The sequence below is a fragment of the Notolepis coatsorum genome, assembly GCF_963971535.1.
Source record: "Notolepis coatsorum genome assembly, chromosome: 3".
Lineage (NCBI taxonomy): Eukaryota > Metazoa > Chordata > Actinopteri > Aulopiformes > Paralepididae > Notolepis > Notolepis coatsorum.
Genome location: NC_140167.1, coordinates 103884449 through 103908745, shown reverse-complemented (window position 1 = coordinate 103908745; position 24297 = coordinate 103884449). Strand labels below are relative to the sequence as shown.

The 24297-nt window shown below is 47.7% G+C and overlaps 1 protein-coding gene across 1 annotated transcript in view; it reads left to right on the top strand.

The window, feature by feature from the left end:
- frmpd4 (FERM and PDZ domain containing 4) overlaps positions 1–24297 on the top strand; it is a 273467-nt gene that overhangs the window by 231950 nt on the left and 17220 nt on the right. Inside the window, exons 7-11 of the mRNA XM_084310242.1 lie at positions 4720–4827; positions 6452–6583; positions 19418–19537; positions 20778–20914; positions 22050–22176. Coding sequence (XP_084166368.1) covers positions 4720–4827; positions 6452–6583; positions 19418–19537; positions 20778–20914; positions 22050–22176 — 624 coding nt within the window. The remainder of the gene's footprint in view (positions 1–4719; positions 4828–6451; positions 6584–19417; positions 19538–20777; positions 20915–22049; positions 22177–24297) is intronic.

Here is a 24297-nt window from a genome sequence, read left to right as displayed (position 1 = left end):
TTAATCGTAAAATATCTGTATTTTATTGTGACAAATAACTTGAACTTCAGCATAAAATAAATATGCTGCAAATAATCATAACGTGGCAAAGCCCAATAGGCAACAACAGATGGCCATATTGACCTGCTGAATGTAACATTACTCAGTAATATGAGTACCCACACAGCGTAGTATCCAACTTGACTCTTATAAAGGTTCACCCTGTTTTTTTAAACATTAAAACCAAACGATGGACCTCAATGCATCGCAACAACAAACTGTTATGGTTTGTAACCGACCCCAATCGCACAACACAAGACAGATATGAGAGTAAGCCAAAACAGGGCAAATATTTATTATAGAACAAAAAGCGGCACAGTCCCTTTAAGGGAGAACACAAAAACACTAGAGACAAGGAAATCTGGAAAATGCGGCACTGTGCCTTTAAGAGGCGAACAGGCTAAGGGACTAAGGCTAAGGGCCAGGGCTAAGGGCCAGGGCTAAGTGTCAGGGCCAGGACCAGGGGCACTGGAGAGGGGGACAGGGACAGAGGCCCGGAGAGGCGGGCTGGAGACAGGGACAGAGAACAGGGTTAAGGCCTTGGACAGGGCGAGGGCCAGAGCTGCTTACAGGGAAGAGGACAGGGTTCCGACGGCGGAGGCCTGGCACGGGGATAGGGGCCCGACAGCGGAGGCCGGGCACGGAGACAGGGGCCGACGGCGGAGGCCTGGCACGGGGACAGGGGCCCGACGGCGGAGGCCTGGCACGGGGACAGGGGCCCGACATCGGGGGCCTGGCACGGGGACAGGGGCCCGACAGCGGGGGCCTGGCACGGGGACAGGGGCCCGACAGCGGGGGCCGGGCACGGAGACAGGGGCCCGACAGCGGGGGCCGGGCACGGAGACAGGGGCCCGACAGCGGGGGCCGGGCACGGAGATCCTCCTCCTCCTCCTCGGATGCTGCAGACGGGCAGCGCAGAACAAAGGGGGTCCCAGGGGACCGGGATGGGAACACGCCGTCCTCCCGTGGAATACTAGGGAGCGACGACGAGCCTGGGTCCAAGGGGAACGGGATGGGCACAAGCCATCCTCCCGTGGAATACTAGGGAGCGACGACGAGCCTCACCCCAGGAACGAGGATCACGAAGAGACGCCTTCCTCCCGTGGAATCGGGAGCGATGGCGTGCCGCCTTGACGTCTGGAGTGGGAACACTGGAAAACCTCCCGTAGAGAATTAGAGAGCGAAGACGGTGTCCTACTCCAGGCAAACGGCGACAGGTGGTGATGGCTGGGCCGTCGTCTCACGCCGGAGACGTACAGAATGGTAACGTACAGAACTCCATGAACACAGACACAGATACAGAACGACCCGACCAGGACTGGAAGGGAGGTCCAGGTATATAAAGCCCTCTGGGGCGCTAATCATAAACTATGACAGCTGCGTGAAGGTAGTCCAAGGGTGGGGGCTGGTGAAGAGTAGAGGAGAGTAAATCATCGCAAGGGTGGGGGCTGGTGAAGGAGAGTAGAAGGCAGGGAAAAGATCTCACAAGGGTGGGGGCTGGTGAAGAGTAGGAGGCAGGGAAAAGTTCTCACAAGGGTGGGGGCTGGTGAGGTGAGGAGACAGGGAAAAAAGGTCCAGGGAACAGGCGAATCCTCACAGTACCTCCCCCTCCACGGGAGCCACCGGGCGACCGAAAAACTACCATGACGGGGCAGAACACTAACATGACGGACAGAACACTAACATGACGGGGCAGAACACTAACATGACGGGGCAGAACACTAACATGACGGGGCAGAGGACAAGACAAGGCAACAAACAAAAAAAAACTGGGCCATGCTAGCAGGGGAAGCTACACCTAAAGTGGGGCTAGCAGAGGGACTGGGTAGCTGCCAGAGCATTGCTAGCTACAGGGCCTATGCTAGCTGTACTGCTACATTAGCATAGAGGCTGCGCTAGCTGCCGGAGCTAGGCTAGCAGACAGGGCTGGACTAGCAAAGGAGAACAAGCTAGCTGGAAGGACAGTCCTAGCTGTGGGGAACAGGGTAGCTAACAGGGGAGCTAACGAGGCTAACAGGGGAGCTAACAGGGGAGTCAACAGGGGAACTAACAGGGGAACTAACAGGGGAACTAACAGGGGAACTAGAGGGAGCTAGAGGGAACTAGAGGGAGCTAGAGTGGGTTAGAGGGAACTAGAGGGAACTAACAGGGGCTAACTCACATACACTGTCTGTGCTGGCTGGGGTCGTCGACTGGTCGGGTCGTACTGTTATGGTTTGAAACCGACCCCAATCGCACAACACAAGACAGGTATGAGAGTAAGCCAAAACAGGGCAAATATTTATTATAGAACAAAAAGCGGCACAGTCCCTTTAAGGGAGAACACAAAAACACTAGAGACAAGGAAATCTGGAAAATGCGGCACTGTGCCTTTAAGAGGCGAACAGGCTAAGGGACTAAGGCTAAGGGACAGGGCTAAGGACCAGGGCTAAGTGTCAGGGCCAGGACCAGGGGCACTGGAGAGGGGGACAGGGACAGAGGCCCGGAGAGGCGGGCTGGAGACAGGGACAGAGAACAGGGTTAAGGCCTTGGACAGGGCGAGGGCCAGAGCTGCTTACAGGGAAGAGGACAGGGTTCTGACGGCGGAGGCCTGGCACGGGGACAGGGGCCCGACAGCAGAGGCCGGGCACGGAGACAGGGGCCCGACAGCGGAGGCCGGGCACGGAGACAGGGGCCCGACGGCGGAGGCCTGGCATGGGGACAGGGGCCCGACGGCGGAGGCCTGGCACGGGGACAGGGGCCCGACAGCGGGGGCCTGGCACGGGGACAGGGGCCCGACAGCGGGGGCCGGGCACGGAGACAGGGGCCTGACAGCGGGGGCCGGGCACGGAGATCCTCCTCCTCCTCCTCGGATGCTGCAGACGGGCAGCGCAGAACAAAGGGGGTCCCAGGGGACCGGGATGGGAACACGCCGTCCTCCCGTGGAATACTAGGGAGCGACGACGAGCCTCACCCCAGGAACGAGGATCACGAAGAGACGCCTTCCTCCCGTGGAATCGGGAGCAATGGCGTGCCGCCTTGACGTCTGGAGTGGGAACACTGGAAAACCTCCCGTAGAGAATTAGAGAGCGAAGACGGTGTCCCACTCCAGGCAAACGGCGACAGGTGGTGATGGCTGGGCCATCGTCTCACGCCGGAGACGCGGCAGGTGATGGTGACGTACAGAATGGTAACGTACAGAACTCCATGAACACAGACACAGATACAGAATGACCCGACCAGGACTGGAAGGGAGGTCCAGGTATATAAAGCCCTCTGGGGCGCTAATCATAAACTATGACAGCTGCGTGAAGGTAGTCCAAGGGTGAGGGCTGGTGAAGAGTAGAGGAGAGTAAATCATCGCAAGGGTGGGGGCTGGTGAAGGAGAGTAGAAGGCAGGGAAAATATCTCAAAGGGTGGGGGCTGGTGAAGAGTAGGAGGCAGGGAAAAGTTCTCACAAGGGTGGGGGCTGGTGAGGTGAGGAGACAGGGAAAAAAGGTCCAGGGAACAGGCGAATCCTCACACAAACACATTGTACAACATTTTCCATTACTCAAAGAACATTCCCTGGATCTCTCGCACTTCTAAAGCAAATCACACAATGTACTGTAATTGTGTGGGGAAAAATAAAGGGTCACAAAAACTACATTCTACTATGTGGAATCAAAACAGTGTCACAAATGCAACTGAATGGAGTCCAATGTTAATCTGTTGCCAACCTTGTACTGAGAGAGAGGTTATTTTCATTGTCTGGGCATATTGGGGGACAGACACATACAAATACAAGAAATGCATGTCAGTAATGAAGATTCACTCTGAACCAAAATTGCATTTATTTTTCTTGATATTTGAACTGGTATGACTGAATAACATTTTTACAATTAATACAACATTTGCATCATGCATAAAATAAATAGAGCTAATTTGACAGCTCTATTTTGCACATAATCTGACACGTTCAAAAACTGTAAACAGTTTTGCACACATTAATTTATTTTGACAGTTATTGAGAGTAATTAAAATACAGTTGTCACCAATGATGTCATCAGGGACATTGAATCCTTGTGTTAATTACAGCACCATGAAATGATGTAGATGAAAAAATAGACTGTATTTATATAGCACTTTTATCCAAAGTGCTTTACAAATGATGTCCCACATTCACCCATTCACTCACACACCCGACAGCAAAGGCAACCATGCAAGGTGCCAACTTGCTCATCGGGAGCAGTTAGGGGTTAAGCGTCTTGCTCAAGGACATTTTGACACACTGCCAGGAGGAGCCGGACTCGAACCAGGAACCTTCCGATTACCAGATGACCGTTCTACCTCCTGTCGCTACCTTATCATTTCCTTGAGCTGTAATTAACACAACACAAGGATTCAATGTCCTCGATGACAGCACTGGTGGCCAAACTCATTTACTCTCAATAACTGTCAAACTAAATTAATGTGAGCAAAACTGTTTCGTTTTTTGGATGTGTGTCAGATTATGTGCAAAATAAATCGGCATTGTTTTTTTGGTAAAAAAAAATGCCCCTTTAACGCTTCAGGGCCGTCACGGTCAAGGTCACCTCGTGCTCCCTGAACATTCAATAATCCTCCCCCTGACTTCCACTGACACAACTAATCAATCAACTAATCGATAGGAAAAGATGTGATTTATATACCTTTTTATTTCTTCTCTCTTTGCGTCACCAGGAGACTGTGAAGGATAACTCCCTTCTCTTTATGCCAAATGTACTGAAAGTCTACCTGGAGAACGGGCAGACCAAATCCTTTAAGTTCGACAGTAACACGTCCATTAAGGTGAGTGCCAGAGGTGCCGTGGTTTGGCTCACACAGAGCAACGTATCGTCTACAGGAGAGCGATGTTAAAGGAATACGCCAACATTGTGGAAAATGCGCTTAACCGTCTTCTCCAGAGTCAGACTAGATAGATAGATACCAATGTCCTCTCAGGCCCCGTTTAGACGGAAACGCTAGCAGGTGAATCCGCAAAAATATTTTTTCGGATGTGCCTTTCGTTTATACGGAAACGGCGTTTTTACGGGGTGAAACCGCAAAAAAGTGAGACTACCTTCCAGGGTGGAATTCCTAGAAACGCAAAAGCTTTGCGCTCTCGTCTAAACTGTTAAACTGTATAAATCTGTTAAAACGATGACGAAAGGGTTGTCACGGCTCTGGTCGCGCGTACTGCTTACGTCACAGGTAGCAGGTATGCGCCAGTAGCCGAGACGTAAACAAAGCAAGTATATTCAACGGAGATCACCTGAAGGCTACATTGGCAGTACTTTTAACCCTTTCACTGCCACACGACAGAAGGTTAACCCTTTACTATCACACAACCGGCTGTCGTGTGGCAGTGAAAGGGTTAAATACACAAGAATCTGTCCCGCGGCGTGAGTGGACCCACTGTCTGCGAGTGACTCTGCTTTGGTCCAATCACATTCCCCATCCACAGTCTGCGAATCAGAGGCAGAGTAGGGCGGGTCTTCACAGCACGTCATGTGACATATGCGCCAATCGTGTGACAGCGGGGCTCCGTCGTTACAGCGTCGTCTGCACGGAGAATTCCACTCCAAAACGCTCGTCTAAACGTAAAATTAAAAGTGAAACCGCAAGATGACTTTTGCGGTTTCTGTTCACAAAACGCTCGTCTAAAGGTAGCCTCAGTGTGTTAGCACACATGAATGGAAGCAGAAACGGGACCACTAACCTAACTTAAAACTCAGGGAGAGGTGTTTTCAGCCAACAGCTAGGCTAGCTGGTCCGTATCTGCTTCCATTTATTTGTGGTAAGCTAGGCTAGCTTGCAGCCGAATAGCTTTCTACTGAACAAAATTGGTATCTATCTTCTTGTCTGAGTCTGGAGAAGACTGTGCGCATTTCCCATAATGTTGGCATGTTCCTGTTAATTTTAACACCTACATTAGTCATAGTGCATGCTGTAAGTGCAGTATATTACGAAGTTTAAACTCCTTCCATCGTTGTGGTCTCTGCACAACCTTATCTTGACTCAGTTATGATGGGTGAAAAGGCAGCTCCGACTTCATTAACTACAGTACATGGAGATGTCGGAACAGAGCTCCTAGTCGAAAAGTTTAAAAGAAATATGCGATACATACAGTATTTAATTTCCAAATTTGTACACGTCAAACCATTGAATTGAACTTCAGATCGTTTCCTTATTTTTCCCATTTTTCTCACGCTTAGTCACACATGGAAATGATGGACGAGTGAGTGGGCGTATTGCACTGCGCTCCTATACCACCGCACACACCTCACACTCATGCGGCAGTGCTGGGCTCATGCAGGCTGCGGTGCTCTTGTATTAATTATGGATCTGCGTGCATGGTGTGTGTGTGTGTGTGTGTGTGTGTGCGTGCGTGCGTGTGTGTGTGTGTGTGTGTGTGTGTTAAAAAAAAATAAAGGATGTCATCTTGACCCTACAAGAGAAGCTATCCATTAAGAGCATCGAGCACTTCTCTCTGATGCTGGAGCAGCGGGCCGAGGGCTCTGCCAGCAAACTCATGCTTCTGCATGAGCAGGAGATGCTAACTCAGGTGAGACTTACCTTTAACCTTCTATTAGGTGTTCAGAAGGAGTATGTGTGACCACCGGGCGGGGGTTGGTTGGTTTGTACAACGTTATGTTATAGCTATAGGTAATATATTTACGTATCGTATCGGCAAAAGTCCAAAACAAACGCTGCAACCAGGAGTTGAACCAGCAATCCTTGCAGTCACAGATTATAGTTATAGTCTAAAATTTGATTAGAGTTAAAGTTGTAACATTCACTTAAAGGTTATGGTTAAGACATAAGGTTAAGGTTAGGGTTAAGGTTAGGGTTTGATCCCCAGCAGGGGAACAAGTCTTCTGAAAACTTTAAAAGTTAACATTTAGAATTTGAATATATGTACATATTTGTAATACGTACACATGTAAAAAAAAAAAAAAAAAAATTTAAGATTTATTTTTTAGTGTTTATCGCTTTTTACTACTGGGCAGTCCAGTGGTGAGAGAGAGGGGAGGAACGGGAGACAGGGTGGGGGGAAGACATTCGGCAAATAACGACGGGTCCGGGAATCGAACCCGGGTCGGCCGTGCCGCGGCTCAGCGCATTATGTGGTTCGCCCACTGGGGCCCCCAACATTTTCAATACAATACGTAAATGTATTACTTATGGCTATAACATACATATTACGTACCTTTTATCCTGTTGTCGATTACAGCCTGATACCATAATGCATTAACCTTCAAATATGAAATGTTCAACACAGAGATGCTTAGCCTCTATGGAATGATGTTTCTCCTGATCTGATTTAGCAGGAATTCTGCTAAATGTATTTATATATTTATTTATACATGTTTCATAATGTTTATACAGAGTTATACATTTACTTTGACTTAATGGTATTTGATGTTAAGAATTCTACCTGTAGTGCAAAACAAATGTGCAAAAGTGCTATGTAATTAATTGAGTAAATGTACTTGTTCAGACTGCCAGCCCAAATACATTTTTATCCAGATTGTATCCAGATGGATTTTATAAAGTCTAGACAGCAAAAAAAAAACGCATGAATTCCAAATTTAGCTAATCTGATCCAAACCAGATTTTAGAGGTGGTTTGAAATGCGATTCCAATCAGTTTCTAGAGCTGCGTCTCAGTCCGGACGCTCTGGCCACTCAAATAGGATTTCAAAGTGTCTTTTGCGTCACTTGCAACACTACACACAGCGGCGGTGTCAAATCCAGAGAGTCGGAAGTGCATCAGAGCAGCTAACGTTAGCTGATTGCTAGTCCATTTAGTTAGATTAGCTAATCAATTTGTCTAATGACAAAAAAATTACAAATTACATTACCTAACATCGTTAGCACAATGCACAATTGTCATTTGCTCTCACAAAAACGACATTAGTAATATAATGGACTGTTCTATGTTTTATTATGCGTTGTTGTATGTAAGGTGTTTGTCCCTTTTGAGTTGCTGTAGGGGAGAGAAGGTTGGCGGACTTCCGCCATATTGTGTTTTGGGGGAGTAGAAAAGAAAAAGTCTAACGTTCCATTTATTACTTTATCATAAAAGTTATACAGTTAAGCTCCCTCCCTCGAAGAAGCGCTCCATGGTGAGCAATACGGCGGTCGCTTGGTCTCTCCCCTTGTCCGCTGAATCCCGGTTTGGTCGCGTCATTCTGGGGTAGTGGCTGTGCCAAGTCTCCCTTGTCCTGCTTGCTGGGTCCAATTATGGTCTGTTCGTTCTGTGGTGATTCGGTGGTGGTGTGGACCCAATAGCAATCACAGGACGAGGGTAGAGAGACAGGCAGGACACAACAGGATGTAGTTCAACAAAAGGCTTTACTTGTATTTACACAAGGCTTACACTACAAAACAAGAACTAAGGGCTCAGCATATGCTGGCAGAATACACGACACCAAATCATAGGCAGTAATAAGGCAGAGAACAGACATGACAAATAGAACCACAGGACTGAGGCTACAGTAGACAGGAGTTAATTCCCCGATAAACCACAAGGTGGTGCCAGAGGACTGTCCAGAAAGTTCAGATCATGACATGGCCCCTTTGTCTGCTCCCAATAATTCTATCTTGTTGTTTTATTGTTTTTCCCTACCCATTGCAATGTCCATCTTCCCCCTTTGGGAATTATTCTCTTCAGATAGAAAACCCTCCCTTCTTTGTGGTCCCGAGATAAACTCCCTCCTCCCTTGATCCTGCTAGAGAAATGGTTTACCTGTCCCGAGAGGACTATATTAAACATACTACAGGAAATTGTCATAAATTTCCCCCCCTATATATATACCTTATATATCTATATATCTATATATAAATCCTCAATCTCTTACTTCTGTAAATTATTATCAATGAACACACAGGACTTGACGCTGTCGTCTTGTCGCTCGATCTCCTGATTGACTCTGAAAGGAAGTCCCTGTTCGTCCATGATTCAACAATAAACCCGCCCATAATCTCTGTTTCAAGCGCCTCGAAACAGCGTCTCCACCGAAAGGCCCTGGTCTCTGCCTCATCCTTCCCGGAGCAACACCGCCTGCGACCGCTGGACTCCGCCCCGTCGGCCGTCTCCACCCGCTGTCGGTGGTCTCCCTCGCTCGCTGTCGGTCATCTCCAGACTCTGAAAGCAGAAAAACAACACCAGCAGTCTCCTGTACACAACCTTCCTTTGTGTTTTCCATTATACCATGGCTTTGGACTTGCAGCTCGTTCCACTGTCCTCTCCAGTTCTCTATATATATTTTCTCTGCAAGCCACTGCCATGGCCACGCCCTTTCAGACTGTGTTGACGTTGTGAGTGTCATACAGCCCATGGCGCTATCGTTATCTATTAGTCTACCACCTTCTCAACACCCATCTCTGTCCTACAGGGCGGTTCTCTGTTTGTCGTCTTCCGTCGTGACACCAGCAGCTTACCGATACCCACTTCCGTCGCCCTATCTTCGTCCCACGGTTGGCCCCCAGCCCGCGCCAGTTCTTTCTGGTGACCGTGTCTTCTGAAAACTCTTGCCCTATTTATCAGGTGTGAGAAGGCGCAACTGGAAATCAAACTCCCTCTTTATTTAATTAACTGCACCTCATCTCTCTGTGAAGTTCTTATTTAATCCATTGTATAATTAAACTCTATTTAATTAACTTGTCTATCAATATTATCATATTAATAACATACAACAGAGCATCGCTCTAACATACAACAGAGCAGTCTGTCGCCCTAACATAAACACAGAGCAGTCCATCGCCCTGGAGCAGTCCGTCGCTCTATCCTAAACACAGAGCAGTCCATCGCCCTGGAGCAGTCCGTCGCTCTATCCTAACACAGAGCAGTCCATCGCCCTGGAGCAGTCCGTCGCTCTATCCTAAACACAGAGCAGTCCATCGCCCTGGAGCAGTCCGTCGCTCTATCCTAAACACAGAGCAGTCCATCACCCTGGAGCAGTCCGTCGCTCTATCCTAACACAGAGCAGTCCATCGCCCTGGAGCAGCCAGTCGCTCTATCCTAAACACAGAGCAGTCCATCGCCCTGGAGCAGCCAGTCGCTCTATCCTAAACACAGAGCAGTCCATCGCCCTGGAGCAGTCCGTCGCTCTATCCTAAACACAGAGCAGTCCATCGGTTCCCTGCCTCACTAACCCTCGATGACAGCCGACTCACTAAAAGGGTAGCAGAGACCACTCTCTGCCACTAGATGGTAGCAGATATCCATCTTCAAATAATTGCCTGCATTACCCACTCCCACCCCTAGATGGTGGCCCACTCAGTCTAGAGTACTTTCGCTGACGTGTCTCTCCTTGGTCTCTAGTTCTTCCTTATCTCCCTGTAGAGCCTTGCGGACATCTTGTCTCTGTGCCTCTCCCTCAGCTATCTTGTTGGAGTTTCTGTCCAAGCTGCCGACCTTCAGAGCACTGGCTCTGTATTACTGTGGAGACACAAAACTGGCTATTTTTTTTTGCACTGTCCCTTTAATGCCTCTGGTTACCGACCACACCCGTAACGTTGTTCACTGCTCCTTTCACCTCACAGTCCCCCTTCCCGCCTTCTGTGTTTGAACAGTAATCAACTAAATACGATGTCGCCCCTTTAATTAAATGAACATCTCCCCTTTGCCTCTCTTCTCATCTCGCTCCTACGATTCTGCACCGGCCCCGTTTGTTTTCATTCTCTGTAGATAAAACCTCTCGGTTTTCAAAACAACACTCTGCATCTCTGCCGCTCTCCCAAAACACACTCCCCCCCTCTGGCTTTTCCTCTGTGTCTTCAAAACACATTACAGCTGGCCTAGGTGTGTGTTAATTATGTTTACGGATGTACATATGTGTTTTTATTTGGCTTAAAGATCAATAACAGTAACGTGCGTGCCAATGAAACTCACATCTGGTTCCACGGCTCTGTTTCTGGTGTGGTCCATCGATCGGCCCCATGGCCCTCTCTCATGGCTGGCCTCTCCCCCACGCTCTTCACCACCGTCGCGTTATTGAAAAGTCTTTTGCAAATATCCGGCAAACGCGCACCAGCGGTTAGATCCTGATCAATCAGCCAGTATCACCTCTTCATCTGTTTGGCTCGTGTTATCACCTCTCCATCCACTAACCCTGCGTTGTGTTTATTTCTTTGACGTCTTCTCATACTGGCTGTACAAAATGTGTCATTCCCCTTTAATTCAACTCCGTAACCATAAGTATTCGACACTGGACAGCGTAGTACCCTTCTTGAAATTTTTTGTTTATTACATAAACCAAAAGCCTCAGATCAGATGTTATCAGATTGTATTGTCCTCGAAAAGTCTTTGGAAGAAAACTAAATTCATTATTCTAATGATCTCTCCTTTCACCCCCGCTCGGGGTCGTCGCGGCCTAGCTGTTATCCAAAAGCCTTCATGGTTGTCGTGCCACGTCAGTCCTCCCCCCCCCCCCCCCCTGCGTGTCTCTGATCAACGTCCGCTCGTGTCAGCTTCGTGTCTAGATCTAAACCCATACGCGGAAGAACACTCACATTATAAACAATCATCATCATCATTAATGACAGGCCCGCCCCCCTTTCCTCATTACTATGTGACACGGCCATCTTTGACCACAGCTATTTGACCCAGATCACTATAGCAACGGCAAAGTTGATATTATTCCCCCTCTGTGGTCACACTGCTCTGTGTCGCCAGCGCTGCTGTAGACACTGACCTTGATGCTGTGGCCATCAGCTGTTGATGTTAAACAACACAGCCTCCTCCGCCACACACTCTCTGACTGCCAGCTACTTTTGAGATCTATAGGCTCATCTCAGTAGACGCTGTCACCCACCGATATATATATATATATATATACATTATATGCATATAGAAAAACATAGACCTCCTTAATCAACCTTCAGGATCAACAAATCAACTCAATTAATTAGGCTGTTGTTTGGACGCTCCGTTTCACCCAGCTGATAACGGCCCTCTGCCCAGTTTGACTGGAGACAGACATACCTACTCAAAATGATGATAATGGTATTATCCTCTCTATATATCGGTTATAAACCAAATGAAAATCATCGATTTCCTTCACTATGTTCCCCGGGTCCTATGTTCCAGGCCGCTCCAGGATGAGATAAATTCCAGTGAAATATTAGGCGGCAGTTTAACCATATTTGACATGGACTGGATCAGTCCGTTTGCTCACAGATTTATAATAATATTCATTTATCTCCCGAATCAGACGTAGTCCTATTTGAGAGTGAGAAAAAGCCTGCCGTTAGCTTCGGGTGCCCGACTTTATATTCTAGAGCTCGCCTATATTCTACTGAATTATTGCGAGTTGTAGACCTAGCTACTTGACATTTATGATTTGTAACATAGGACCCGAGGAACATAGGACACGGGGAACATAGAGATGACCCCCATAACATAACAGTTAGCTATCGTTATATGGCTGTCAACAATCGTTAACGGTAGCTCAAATCACGGTAGAAACCAATCAGATTTGCCTGCAGTCTGAACAAAGCCTTAGTTACTCCCTACTCCCAAGTATAATAGTGTTTGACCGATGTTCCTAGTCATCATGACAAGGTCGTCATGTGATTGAATAGGAGAATGATCACAGCCCAATGAGTAATAACCACTCAGGCTCCTTCATCAGCGACATGACAGGCCGTTGTAGCTCTCCGCAAACAAAAACATCAATCATTGTGACATTATTGTACCTCGTATCATTATGCTGTGCTGACTCTATGCTCATACAGTCAGATGTTTGGTACGTGGAACATTGCTGTACAAAATAAGTATTGCAACTGCGCTATGTAACATAATGTTACATAAATAAATGTGCGTCTTTAGTTAAATCACGCAGTCGGGCCGAGTTCGACTGAACAAGAACAGTGAAGCGTGAACACAATGGTAAAATAATACCCAAAGTTAATTACCTTACTTGGAGAAATGTATTCATTGTTGCCGTTTTCTCTGGTCCGCCATGTTTAAACACGATGATGGCCACAGGAGCTTGACATTTTTTTAAATGGACATTTGCGTAAAAAACATATTCTCTCATTGTGCTAACCTCTTGTTGTCCGGATTGGGGGTGGTGTAGGACACACACACAAAAAGGGGAATCTTAAAGTTACTGGGGAAAGAACCCAAAGTAGCCACCACTGCCTAGCAGTTGAAAACAACAAAAAACCAACAGCACTACAGAGAAAACACATGCAAGCATGAGCTTGGGACACTCCTCTGCTATTGATGGAAAACATGAAATGGACAAGCATCCAAACACAGTCACCCAAGCCTACTTAAAGGCACTGCACAGCTGACACCAATCAGGTGGCAATCAAGCCCACACACCTGCCAATGCCGCATGGCAATTAACTGGTGTCTGGTGATTGACAGCTCACCAGAGATAACCCAAAATATATCCAAAGCACACTAGAATAAACTAAAATAAAACCCACATAAACCGTGATCCATCACACTTGTGAATGGAATTTTAGTGAAATTAAAACCATTCCCCATTTTTCTGGGGACCGCCTGGAACCCCCTCAAAGTCCTCTGGGGGGCCCCGGACCCCACTTTGAGAACCAATGACCTACTGTACTACCTACTGGCGAGATATTCTAAGAATATTGAAAATATCTTGCTCACTGTTAGCAAATTACTTCTACTGACAAAATGTGAAAATAATTTTTCCTTTTTCGAAAGAATATTCTTCATAGTAGGATTAAGAAAAACGTTAGGTTATGACTATAACCAAGTTCTGTTAGTATAGCGACGCTCGGCATCGCTCTCTGCACTATCTCGCATACGTGCACGCGCACTGAATAAAGACCACAATGTACCTTTAATCCCAATATTCGTCTGACCACACCCCTATCAGCTTACCCATATAAGCAGGGGTGGGGCCACCCACTCTCCTCCTTCCCAAGCTTTCGCCACAAGGCGAGGTCAAAGGCTGCAGCGGCGTCGGATGCCGAGCGTCGCTATACTAACAGAACTTGGTTATAGTCATAACCTAACGTTCTGTATCGTATCGCTCTCGCTCGGCATCGCTCTCTGCACAAGGGAGGCCGAGCGAGAGCCAACGGCCGACAAATACACCCCGCTGACAGCCCCCCACAAACCATCAGAACAGGGAGGGCCGAGCTCCCCCGACCCACCCTAATGGCGGGCACCCCCCCTATTAGGGGCTTCACGGGAGGGCGACGGACCCGACCGTGCGAAGAGGCACTCAAGCAACTCAACGCACAGGGTGAGCAGACCGTGGCTTGACCCCACGACTACACACACGCACAACCCGCATGCCACCCGGGAACGAACGGAGGAACAACCTCGTTACTGCCCCCAGAATCACGGGGTCAAGGGCAAACCCAACCCCGTGGCAAGGCCGTAGCAGCGGAGCACGAAGGAAGACCCAGACCCACCAAAAGGACTGGACTCCCTAGAATGGGGGCCCGGAGAAGTCCATGATGCCAGCATCAAGACCCCACCAGGTGGGCACGTAGTGCCCCGCCCCCCACATCGCCAGCGTATTCGGACAAAGGCCCCTCAGTTACTGCACCTGGTATTCCCAGGCGGAATCCCATCCAAGTACTAACCAGGCCAGAACCTGCTTAGCTTCCGAGATCGGACGAGATCGGGCGTGTTCAGGTTGGTATGGCCGTAAGCCGAGCGGGCCCTGTCCCCCCAATAGTACACCGCCTGGCACACTGACCCTGCAGAACAGGCAGTCAGCATGGCCGTAAGCACACAAAAAAGGTTAACCAACGGAAGCAGGCAGCGCACCGGGGAAAAACCAGGCAACAGGCTGTTAACCCTAGCCTGGAGACTGCGGACGAGACAGGCGCCAGAGGGGACAGCTGAACACAGCCGCCCCGGCGGAAGGAGCGTAAGCTGGCGGTGTTGCATGACCAAGCCTCCATTTAAAAACCCCCACCCAGAGGGGTCGAGGCAGAGAAGGCTGACACGATTGGCAGACGTCATGAACGTGCAGGGGCACCCTCAAACGGTGAACCCGGGAGTTGACACTGCTCCAACACACCAGGGAATCAACCACCTCGGTGTTACCCAATGCGGTGGTTGTTCCTATAACCCCTCAAGAAAAAACTCCAAAACACACCTGCGGGTATACACCGGCTATACCGCAGTACAAGTGTTTCAGTTTCCAAAAAGGGTTAACCCAGGCCTACGGGTCGCAAACATCACTTCGGACCGGGCCTGGCGGTACGGGAAGCACAGGGTCACCAGAGGAGGTCAAAAAACCACCCCCACAGGCCCCTCTTCGCCATGCGTGAGAGAGGAGCGAAAAATAATGGAGAACCAGCCCCTAAGCACACCGTACCTGGTATTCCCCGGCGGTCTCCCAACCAAGTACTAACCAGGACCAACCTGTGTAGCGGCCGAGATCCGACGAGATCGAGCGCGTACAGAATGGCATGGCTGTAAGCCATGACGACAGTGCTGAGTAAAAACATACCCAACCAGGGTCTCCATAGCGCTTAACCCTGTGACACCCAGACCGACCTGGCATTTTTCCCCCTGAAAAAAGCCCAAGTCCCTCAGGGTACCAGAACAGCAGATCTGCATCCCCGGCGGACAACGGGTTCAACTGATCTGGACCAGCGTGACCAGAACCAGTCCCGTGCCCTAACCACGCCGACATGCCTACTCCAGGAGAAGGGCAGATATGCGTGTTGATCTTAACATGAAAAGAAGGCGCCACCCAGACGTTCGGACGAACCGCGCCTGGTGGCCCACCCCAAGGGCGTGAGACCCCACCACATATGTTCAGATCCATCCCGTCATCATCCCCCAGACATGAACGAGAATCCGTCGACAACCCACCCAGGTCATGGGATGTGGTCGTCGGAAGAGGAAAAACCCCCATCTCAGTTGCTTTATAAAAACGCTGTTTCAACCACAAGCAACCAAGGCGTGCCAGTCAATCGCCTGTTTACAGCGAGCTAGCACTATACGTGCGTCGGGACACACCCCCATCAATGAACAGGCTAATTAGACCCGTCATTGAATCCCCAAGGCGCCCAGGGGAACGACAAGAGGGGTGTGACACTCCCTAACTCCAACACTTCTCGAATAGAAAGAAGGAAGCATCAACAGTATGTATCCCAGTCTACACAGCCGGGGTAAAAAATGTTCACATTTTTACATCCCACCACCCTCCCATAGGAAAGAGACGGGGATCCCCAGAGAGACTTCCCACGCGAGCTGTACAGATTGAAAAGAATATATTGCACCTTGAGCCATGTAAAAAACTGGTTTTAGGGCCTCCGGGGAAGAGGCACTGAACCCATACACACTCAATAAACGAATTGAATCGAATATACATACAATAGAAAAGGACCCTTCTAGAGGGTCCACTCACTTTGACAATCTGAGGAGGAAGGCTCTGTACTCTGATGGAGGCTTCCTCACATGGAAGAAGGAGTCCGAACTCACAGAAGGCCTGAATAGGCGCTTGGTGAGGAGGAGCCCTGACCACCCCCCCTGAAAACAGATCCATCACATGGACCTGAACAGCACACGGAAGTCCTACCAACAGAGACGCGCACGGTGACGTACTCTATGGCGGGGGAATTCCTGCGGTGCACATGCCCAATATACCAGGCCGTGGGACCAGGAACTCCCTCCCCCCCCCCCCCCGTAACGTGCCGAACCGCCACGTGACGGGAACCTTGAAGGACAGGGGGTGTACCCCTGACCGACAGAACAATGGGGAGAGGAAAGGTTACCAGTTCACCCCTTTACGACCCCACACCCATGATACGATGTAACGACAAAAAGAGAATATGACACAGTCATAGTCAGCTCTATGAAGCGTTTCACAGCTCCACACAGCGCATGAGCTAACCTGCTATCTGATTTTTACTAAGGAAAAACACAGAATAGAGAGGGCTCTAAGAACCCCGGTCCAACATACACATGTGCTTCTGTGGCCAGTACAACCCAGTTGTAGGTCACATGACACACACAACCCATCATCACCTACAAAAAATGGCAAAAACACTCAACAGAGGAACGCCGTTTTTTTCACAATGAGAGAATACATCATTCTTGATTAGTATCGACCACAGGCCTTGCTAAGCACACATGACAGCAACCAAACCAATTTCCCTTTAGGAAATAAGTTTCTCCAGCAGATTTAGCACAACCTCAGCAATCAAGCTAAGAGTTACATCGTATCCCTACCACACAAAAGACACAATTAATGCACAACATGTCTGATAGGAGGATGAAAAAGTCCCCAGGGAACCGGGGGGGAAACACAATCCTCCTATTTTACCCTCAATACGGCCAGTTAAAACAGGAAAACCTGTTAATGTGTGAACACACTGTTCATTGTCATTACAGTCTGAGAAAGAACATTCTTTTACTCACTTGTCACCAAGCATAGCTTCATAGGTTAGTTACCTTAGTTGTGAGTACACGGCCGTGTTTCTCACACAACAACCAGATCATTACATCCCGTTTGCACGGAGAAGCTAACTGCCAGTGACAAAAACAGCTCACACATAACCCGCAACGTATCCTAAATGCATTGTAGCAACACACGTTTTGGGAAAAACACCGTCATTCACAATACATTTAGCAAAGTAAAACCAGAAGACGTGTTATGAGGTCTGGTCAACCCCGTTCCTACCCGGAACGCAGATCAGCGAAGTGCAGTCACAGACACCGTAGGAACACAGTCGCTCCTGTGTTGTCCGAACTGGGCAGCGTCACCGCCCCAACCCGCACTACAGTCCCCTGTTGATGCAACCTTGCCGTCCTGGCTCAGGGCAGGGTCGACGAAACATCCCCTGTCAAGGATGACGTCGTGGTCAAGAGTGTAAAACATGTTAAAATCAAAGCACGTTCAACAGAATAGCCTCAAGCTAACGGCCGCTCCAACCGTTCGGGTGCTACTGCTTCTGCTCGCGAGACGCCGATCTAACGACACACGCGATCAGAAGCGAGCTCACGGCGGCGCGCGAGAAGCTAAGCTACCCCGCGCCAGCCATGGCCCATAGCAGCAAGCTAACGTTACCTAGCGACCACGACATGCTAGCCCCGCAGCTAACAGCTGACTGGCTAATAGTAGGCCCTAAGCAGGCCACACAGCGATCCAGCAGGCTAACGCAGCAGTTAACAGCTGACTGGCTAACCGTAAGCTATGAACATGTAAACAATGACATAACACTCACCCAGACAGGCCGCCGTTCTGAACCTCTCCTCACTTTTTAAGAGAAAAGAGAAAACAAGATGTCAACACCGCTTCACAACGGTGACTTTACCACATCCGACGGAATCAGCACAGTACCAACTGGCCTGTGTAGCTGACTTTGAACATGAATCCGCCGCTATCGCACATTACATGCACATATCCCCTCGTGAAGGAATACTCTCATTTGGATATGAAAGATGGGGCCTTAACACGGTGACAGAGAGAATCCACTCGTCCAGAACACACAGGGATCACCAGTGTCAATGGTCGCGGCCCACTAGTTAAAACTATAATGGTCTTCAGACCAAGGCCTTCTGTCGCCTAGGTGGCTAAACAAAGGACCCTAGCCTGGGGCCGGTTTCCATAAACTTTGTCAAGTAGCCCCCATAGCACTAACAGACAAGTGGAGCCCGCCAGCAAACACTACTCACCCAACCTGGAACGCACCGCTTCTCACAACAGCGGCATGTCCGACAGTTCAGCTGTGGCCTGACAGGTTTCACCCCAACAAACACAGCAAGGAACTGCAGTTGAGAAGCATGCAGCGGCGTGCTCCCAATACGAAAACCGGTGGAGGGTTTTTAGAATGATCATCATCTTCCAGACACTCCAGTACGAAGACAATATCGCCGTATTTTCTCGAAAATAGTGAGAGAGAAAATAAAGATATGATGTCAACGTATCCTTGTTTCCCAAAGCTGCTCCTAAACCTTTCTTCCATCATGGTGTCAAGTGTGGGGATCTACCGAGGCACTTCTTCCTTGTGGTGAAAGCGAGAAGGAGGAGAGTGGGTGGCCCCACCCCTGCTTATATGGGTAAGCTGATAGGGGTGTGGTCAGACGAATATTGGGATTAAAGGTACATTGTGGTCTTTATTCAGTGCGCGTGCACGTATGCGAGATAGTGCAGAGAGCGATGCCGAGCGAGAGCGATACGATACAGAACATGAAAAAACATCACGTGCCTTGTGCTTCTCACCTACAGCTTCAGTCTTCAGAGCCAGTGTATAAACATGTCACTGTGGCCTCTTGTTTGAAAAGACAATCATTCATGATGTCTAACTGTTGTTGTTTTATTGCTTTTTGCAGACACCAGCATTAAAAAACTAGATTTGTGTGTGTGAATTATTGACACCGAGGACACGACCCGTGACTAATTAGGCCATTTCCTTGTCCTTGCCGTGTGCTCCAGGTGACACAGAGACCAGGGTCACACAAGATGAAATGCTTCTTTCGAATCAGCTTTGTTCCAAAGGACCCAGTGGACTTGCTCAGGAGGGACGCTGTGGCGTTTGAATACCTCTACGTTCAGGTGAAAAACCGCCAGACGCATGACCCAAATAATATCCTGTCTATGCCAGTCATTATCGCCATGATGATAGTGGTAGGGATTTACACTCGCACTTTCATACACTTTTAATATCATGGTAGCATGATGGTAATTTCAGTTCTACCATGGTGCCAGCCATTGCATAAATAATTTACCGTGGTTATGTATCGCCATGTTACCACTTTTGTACTTAAATAATACTATGGTATTATCCAATTCGCAATTGTAATTTCTTGGTATTTCAATAATGTTTTTGTCATCGTTAGTGACCAAGAAGTGATGGTGATTATTACCATGATACTTTTTTCGTATGGGTAGTATTGCTAGCTCCAAGCTTAAGAGTTGCCACCAGGTTTAATAAATGTGAAATGGTAAATTGCTGCATGTATATATCGCTTTTTTCCAAAGCGCTTTACAATTTGTTCCTCACATTTTACCCATTCACTCACATTAACACACCCATTCACACACCGACAGCGGAGGCAACCATGCAAGGTGCCAACCTGCTCATCAGGAGCAATTAGCAAAAAAGTGTCTTGCTCAAGAACACTTCGACATGCTGTTAGGGAGGAGCAGGAATTGAACCGGAAACCTCCAGATTACCAGACGACTGCCCGAACCACTGTCGCCCCTGAACAGAGCAGGGCTAGCTGAATACACAGCATTAATACACAGGTATCTAAGGTGCTAGAATGCCTTAAGTGCTGTCATGCTGTAATCCATGTTTATTTTATGTTCTTAGAATAGAATTACAGGACATGTACTATTCTTTAAATAAAACATTTTTAAAACACTCAAAAGTTAGAATTGAGTCTGTAATGTTGGACAAACAGACCTATACAGTATACAGTATGGCTGCCATAGGTGTTGTACAGATCAGTACAACATACTGTAGGTCTGGATCTTAACGTTGCCTAGGAAATGTGAGAGAGTTCTGTACATCTCATGTTTCTCAGGAGATGAGAGGGATGAGGGGAGTGTAACCTTGCACAGTTGTCCCTCTCTCTCTCTCTCTCTCTCTCTCTCTCTCTCTCTCTCTCTCTCTCTCTCTCTCTCACACACACTCTTTATCTCTCCATGTATCTATCTGTCTCTCCCACACACTCTGCCATCTCTACCATTCTGTCTCTGTATGTCTCTCTGAGTATGTGTCTCACTCCCTTTCTCTCTCTCTCTCTCTCCTCTCCCTGTCCGCCCCCCCCTCTCTCTCTGTCCCATCCAGAGCTGTAATGACGTGGTATTGGAGAGATTTGGGTCAGAGCTGAAATACGACACAGCTCTGCGTCTGGCTGCCTTGCAGATGTATATTCTCACTATTAACACCAAGCAGTCGCAGAAAGTCTCCCTCAAGTATATAGAGTAAGTGGCTTGGGTTTCACACTGTGCCATGCACCGCTGACTCAACTGTCCGCTGGTCTCCTACATACTGCACTGGACAGAGAATCTCTCTTCTTAAAAGCACAATACCAGTGTCTTTGACATGTGGCTCCCCACTCATTCTTCATATAAAGCTGTCCTTGTCTACAGAAATTCTTTAGATTTTCATCCCCCCCCCCAAAAAATGGGCAATTTACATTTAAGTTTACTTGTAGTTTTATTTATTCCCACGAATGCCCACTGATGTCTAGCTAAAGCATGCACTTTTACTGGGTTCTATTTAGAGCGTTTACGAACAATCTTATTGCTTCCGAAAGGAACGACTCTTCTTCTTCCTCTATATTTCCATCAGACTGGGCACACTATTTACCAATGAAAGGTTTCAAAGCATCGATGCAGTAATTTTTTATCAATTATTATTTTGTAATCGATTTATGCAATTTAGTCGATTAATGGTGGCACACATACATGTTTCTAACTACATCTGCTGCTTTTTATTGAGGTTATTATTGACAAAAGGCATGGATCTAACTAGTGCTGCTCTGTTTCATATAATCAATCCCTTCTGTGATTGTCACGTCAAAATAATAAGCGATCCTGATTGACTGCTTCAATGCGGTCTCCTCTGTGTGAACAGAGTACTCTCACGGAATGTTTGTGTAAGTTTGTCTTTCTTCCAACATGGCTGCCTGTAGCCACTTTAGAAAGAAAATGCCTAATTTCTGTGCTGTGAGTAGGTAAAACATTGGAAAAGCGCCATATTACTGTTCCACCGTGACTTGTTTACAAGATCCAGTAATAAGACACCATCTTATACAAATGTGGTTGATACATTTCTCATATTTCAACATGTAAAAACCATGGTGTTGCACATAGCAACCGTTGTTTGTTCCAACATGGAGGACAAAGTCTGTGAAGTAAGGTACATCATTTTTGTTTGTTTTGAGAAAATCCTTGAAATTCTGTTGCTGTGTTGTAATCGTGGCATGATCCTGTCCTGTCAGTTTAGTCGAGTGCACGAGTGTGAGGTCATCGATTCCCAGTCAGGAGGCTACTTATGGCGCTACTGAAATGACCCTTTTGGCTAATCAGCCCCTGGACTGTGTGTCCTCCACAGGAAAGAGTGGGGCTTGGCGCTGTTCCTGCCCCCTGCCGTGCTCTCCAGCATGAAGGAGAAGAACATTAAAAAGGCCCTGACTCACATCCTGAAGACCAACCTGAACCTGGTCCCGCCCGGTAAAAAGGTACCGGATCAGACGACACACACACACACACACACACACACACACACACACACACACACACACACACACACACACACACACACAATACAGTATATGCACGCACAACATCATCACATTCACAGACATAAAGGTATTGTGGTAAATTCCCACAGAACTTCTACAATAATTTGAGGTTATTGTAGTACAGTACAAATGAGATTGATTATCTGGAAGGAGGAGAAAGGGATCATACGTGATAGAATTGTTGATCTCCTCATCTGACTTAAGCAGATGAGGAATAAACGTGTAGGCCAGACAAACCATGAACTATAGTCCAATTCAACATTTATTTGATCAGAGCCAGGGCCAAGAGTGAATAAAAGGTTGCCTTTCACATACAAAGGATTTATCAGAAAACATTAACATGGCTGCTGTGTACAGGAATCAACAAGGTTTGCATCTCAAACCCCAACATGTACATAAAACAGTCACTCGTTAACATAATTTGAACATACATAGTTTCCTGTAGGCCCCGTTTTATATGAGTAAGCCTGGTTTCTAAGATAAGTATCTTTACATTCTATTTTAACCAACCAAGGGTCCATGATTTACTCACATAAAAAGCAGCACAGTCTCTCTGGTGGAAGGAGCGGTGGAGCCCAACAGACCCCTGGGGTCGGTCCGGTCTGAGGGCTCCTGAACTACCAATTTGTCTCCTCTTATATACTATAATTTCTAGCCAATAATAGAATACAGTTGGTCCGTGGGCGTCTTCTGTGAGCGGTCTCCTGTGGGCGATCTCCTGTGGGGGCTGGCAGCCCCCCCCCCCTGGGTTGTGGCGACGTGATGGGACAGAGACAGAGGGGGCCCGTCGGTGGCCCCCGTCGGTGTGGTCCCCCGCTGAGCACAGAGGGGTTCTGCTGGTGGCCCCCGTCCGTGTGGTCGCTGTGTTGGGTCTTGTCTCACGAGGGGGGGCTGGCATGATGTCCTCTGGTGGGGGGGTGTGAATACTCTTTGACCTTTTGGGCCTTTACCATACAGTACTAATCTGGTCACATTAGGTGTGACCTTTATCTATCCAACTGTCCCTGCGTCTCATTCCTCATTTAGCCCTGCAACCACTTCTGCTAAACAGTATACAAGTTTATTTATGAAATTCAACTCAATATTTACCACATTTCCCCGTTTTGACGATTCTTATCGTCACATATGATATATTGACTTGATTTTCTATACATACTAACCATACAAAGGATACATTTTTTCTAAAATTAAAATTCATTTTTTCAAAATGTCTCCATTTTTTCTTTTAAACAAAAACTTTGAATATGCTAACAACAATTAAAAATAACTTTAATCTACACATCACAAATTGAATCTAAAAATCACAAATTTAAAACCCAATTATCTTAATCTACAGGAAAGTTTGTTCCCACACTCTTTTAGATGATCTGGTTGAGAGAAAACATACATTAGTATCACAATATTTTCATTTTTACATTCATTCAATAATCTCTTCTTTCTGCTAATTTATTCCTTAAGATAGTACAATCACATCTGCATAATCAATCAATTGCTTCCCACCTATCCTCCCCCCTTTTATGACACATATATTGGTCATAATCTTGTCACTTCTTGTTTCCACAGCTCAGTTTGGCAGAGGAAAGCAGAATTTCAATGAAAATTTTCTTTCACCCATTCTCCTCACTCTGGCCATCTCCTCACTTATGTGAATGCATCCTTATCTGACCCTGCGTTGTGTTATTTATCCGCCCTTTGCTTGCGCCCTACCAAATCAATGTGCACAAGACAAAGCCCATCAGTACTTATCCAGTCTCGTCCCTGTCCCCTGCAGTCCAACCACAACTCCACTACACCCCAGAGAACCTTGTTCACACACTGTCAGCTCAGTCTTCAGACTGGCCCCGCCCTCCCAGGCCAGGTCATCCCAGGTCCAGTCATCGATTATCTCATGACAACCCGTCGTCAGACGATTATAGCGTGGAAGTTCCTCCAAACCACATCTGTTCAGTTTTTACAACCTGGCCCCACCCGCATGGGGTTTGTATAGGCAGGGGTCTCTGTGTACAAGAATTCTCTCACCATCATTGGACTGCAGAGTAACAGGGAAAAACGAAATCC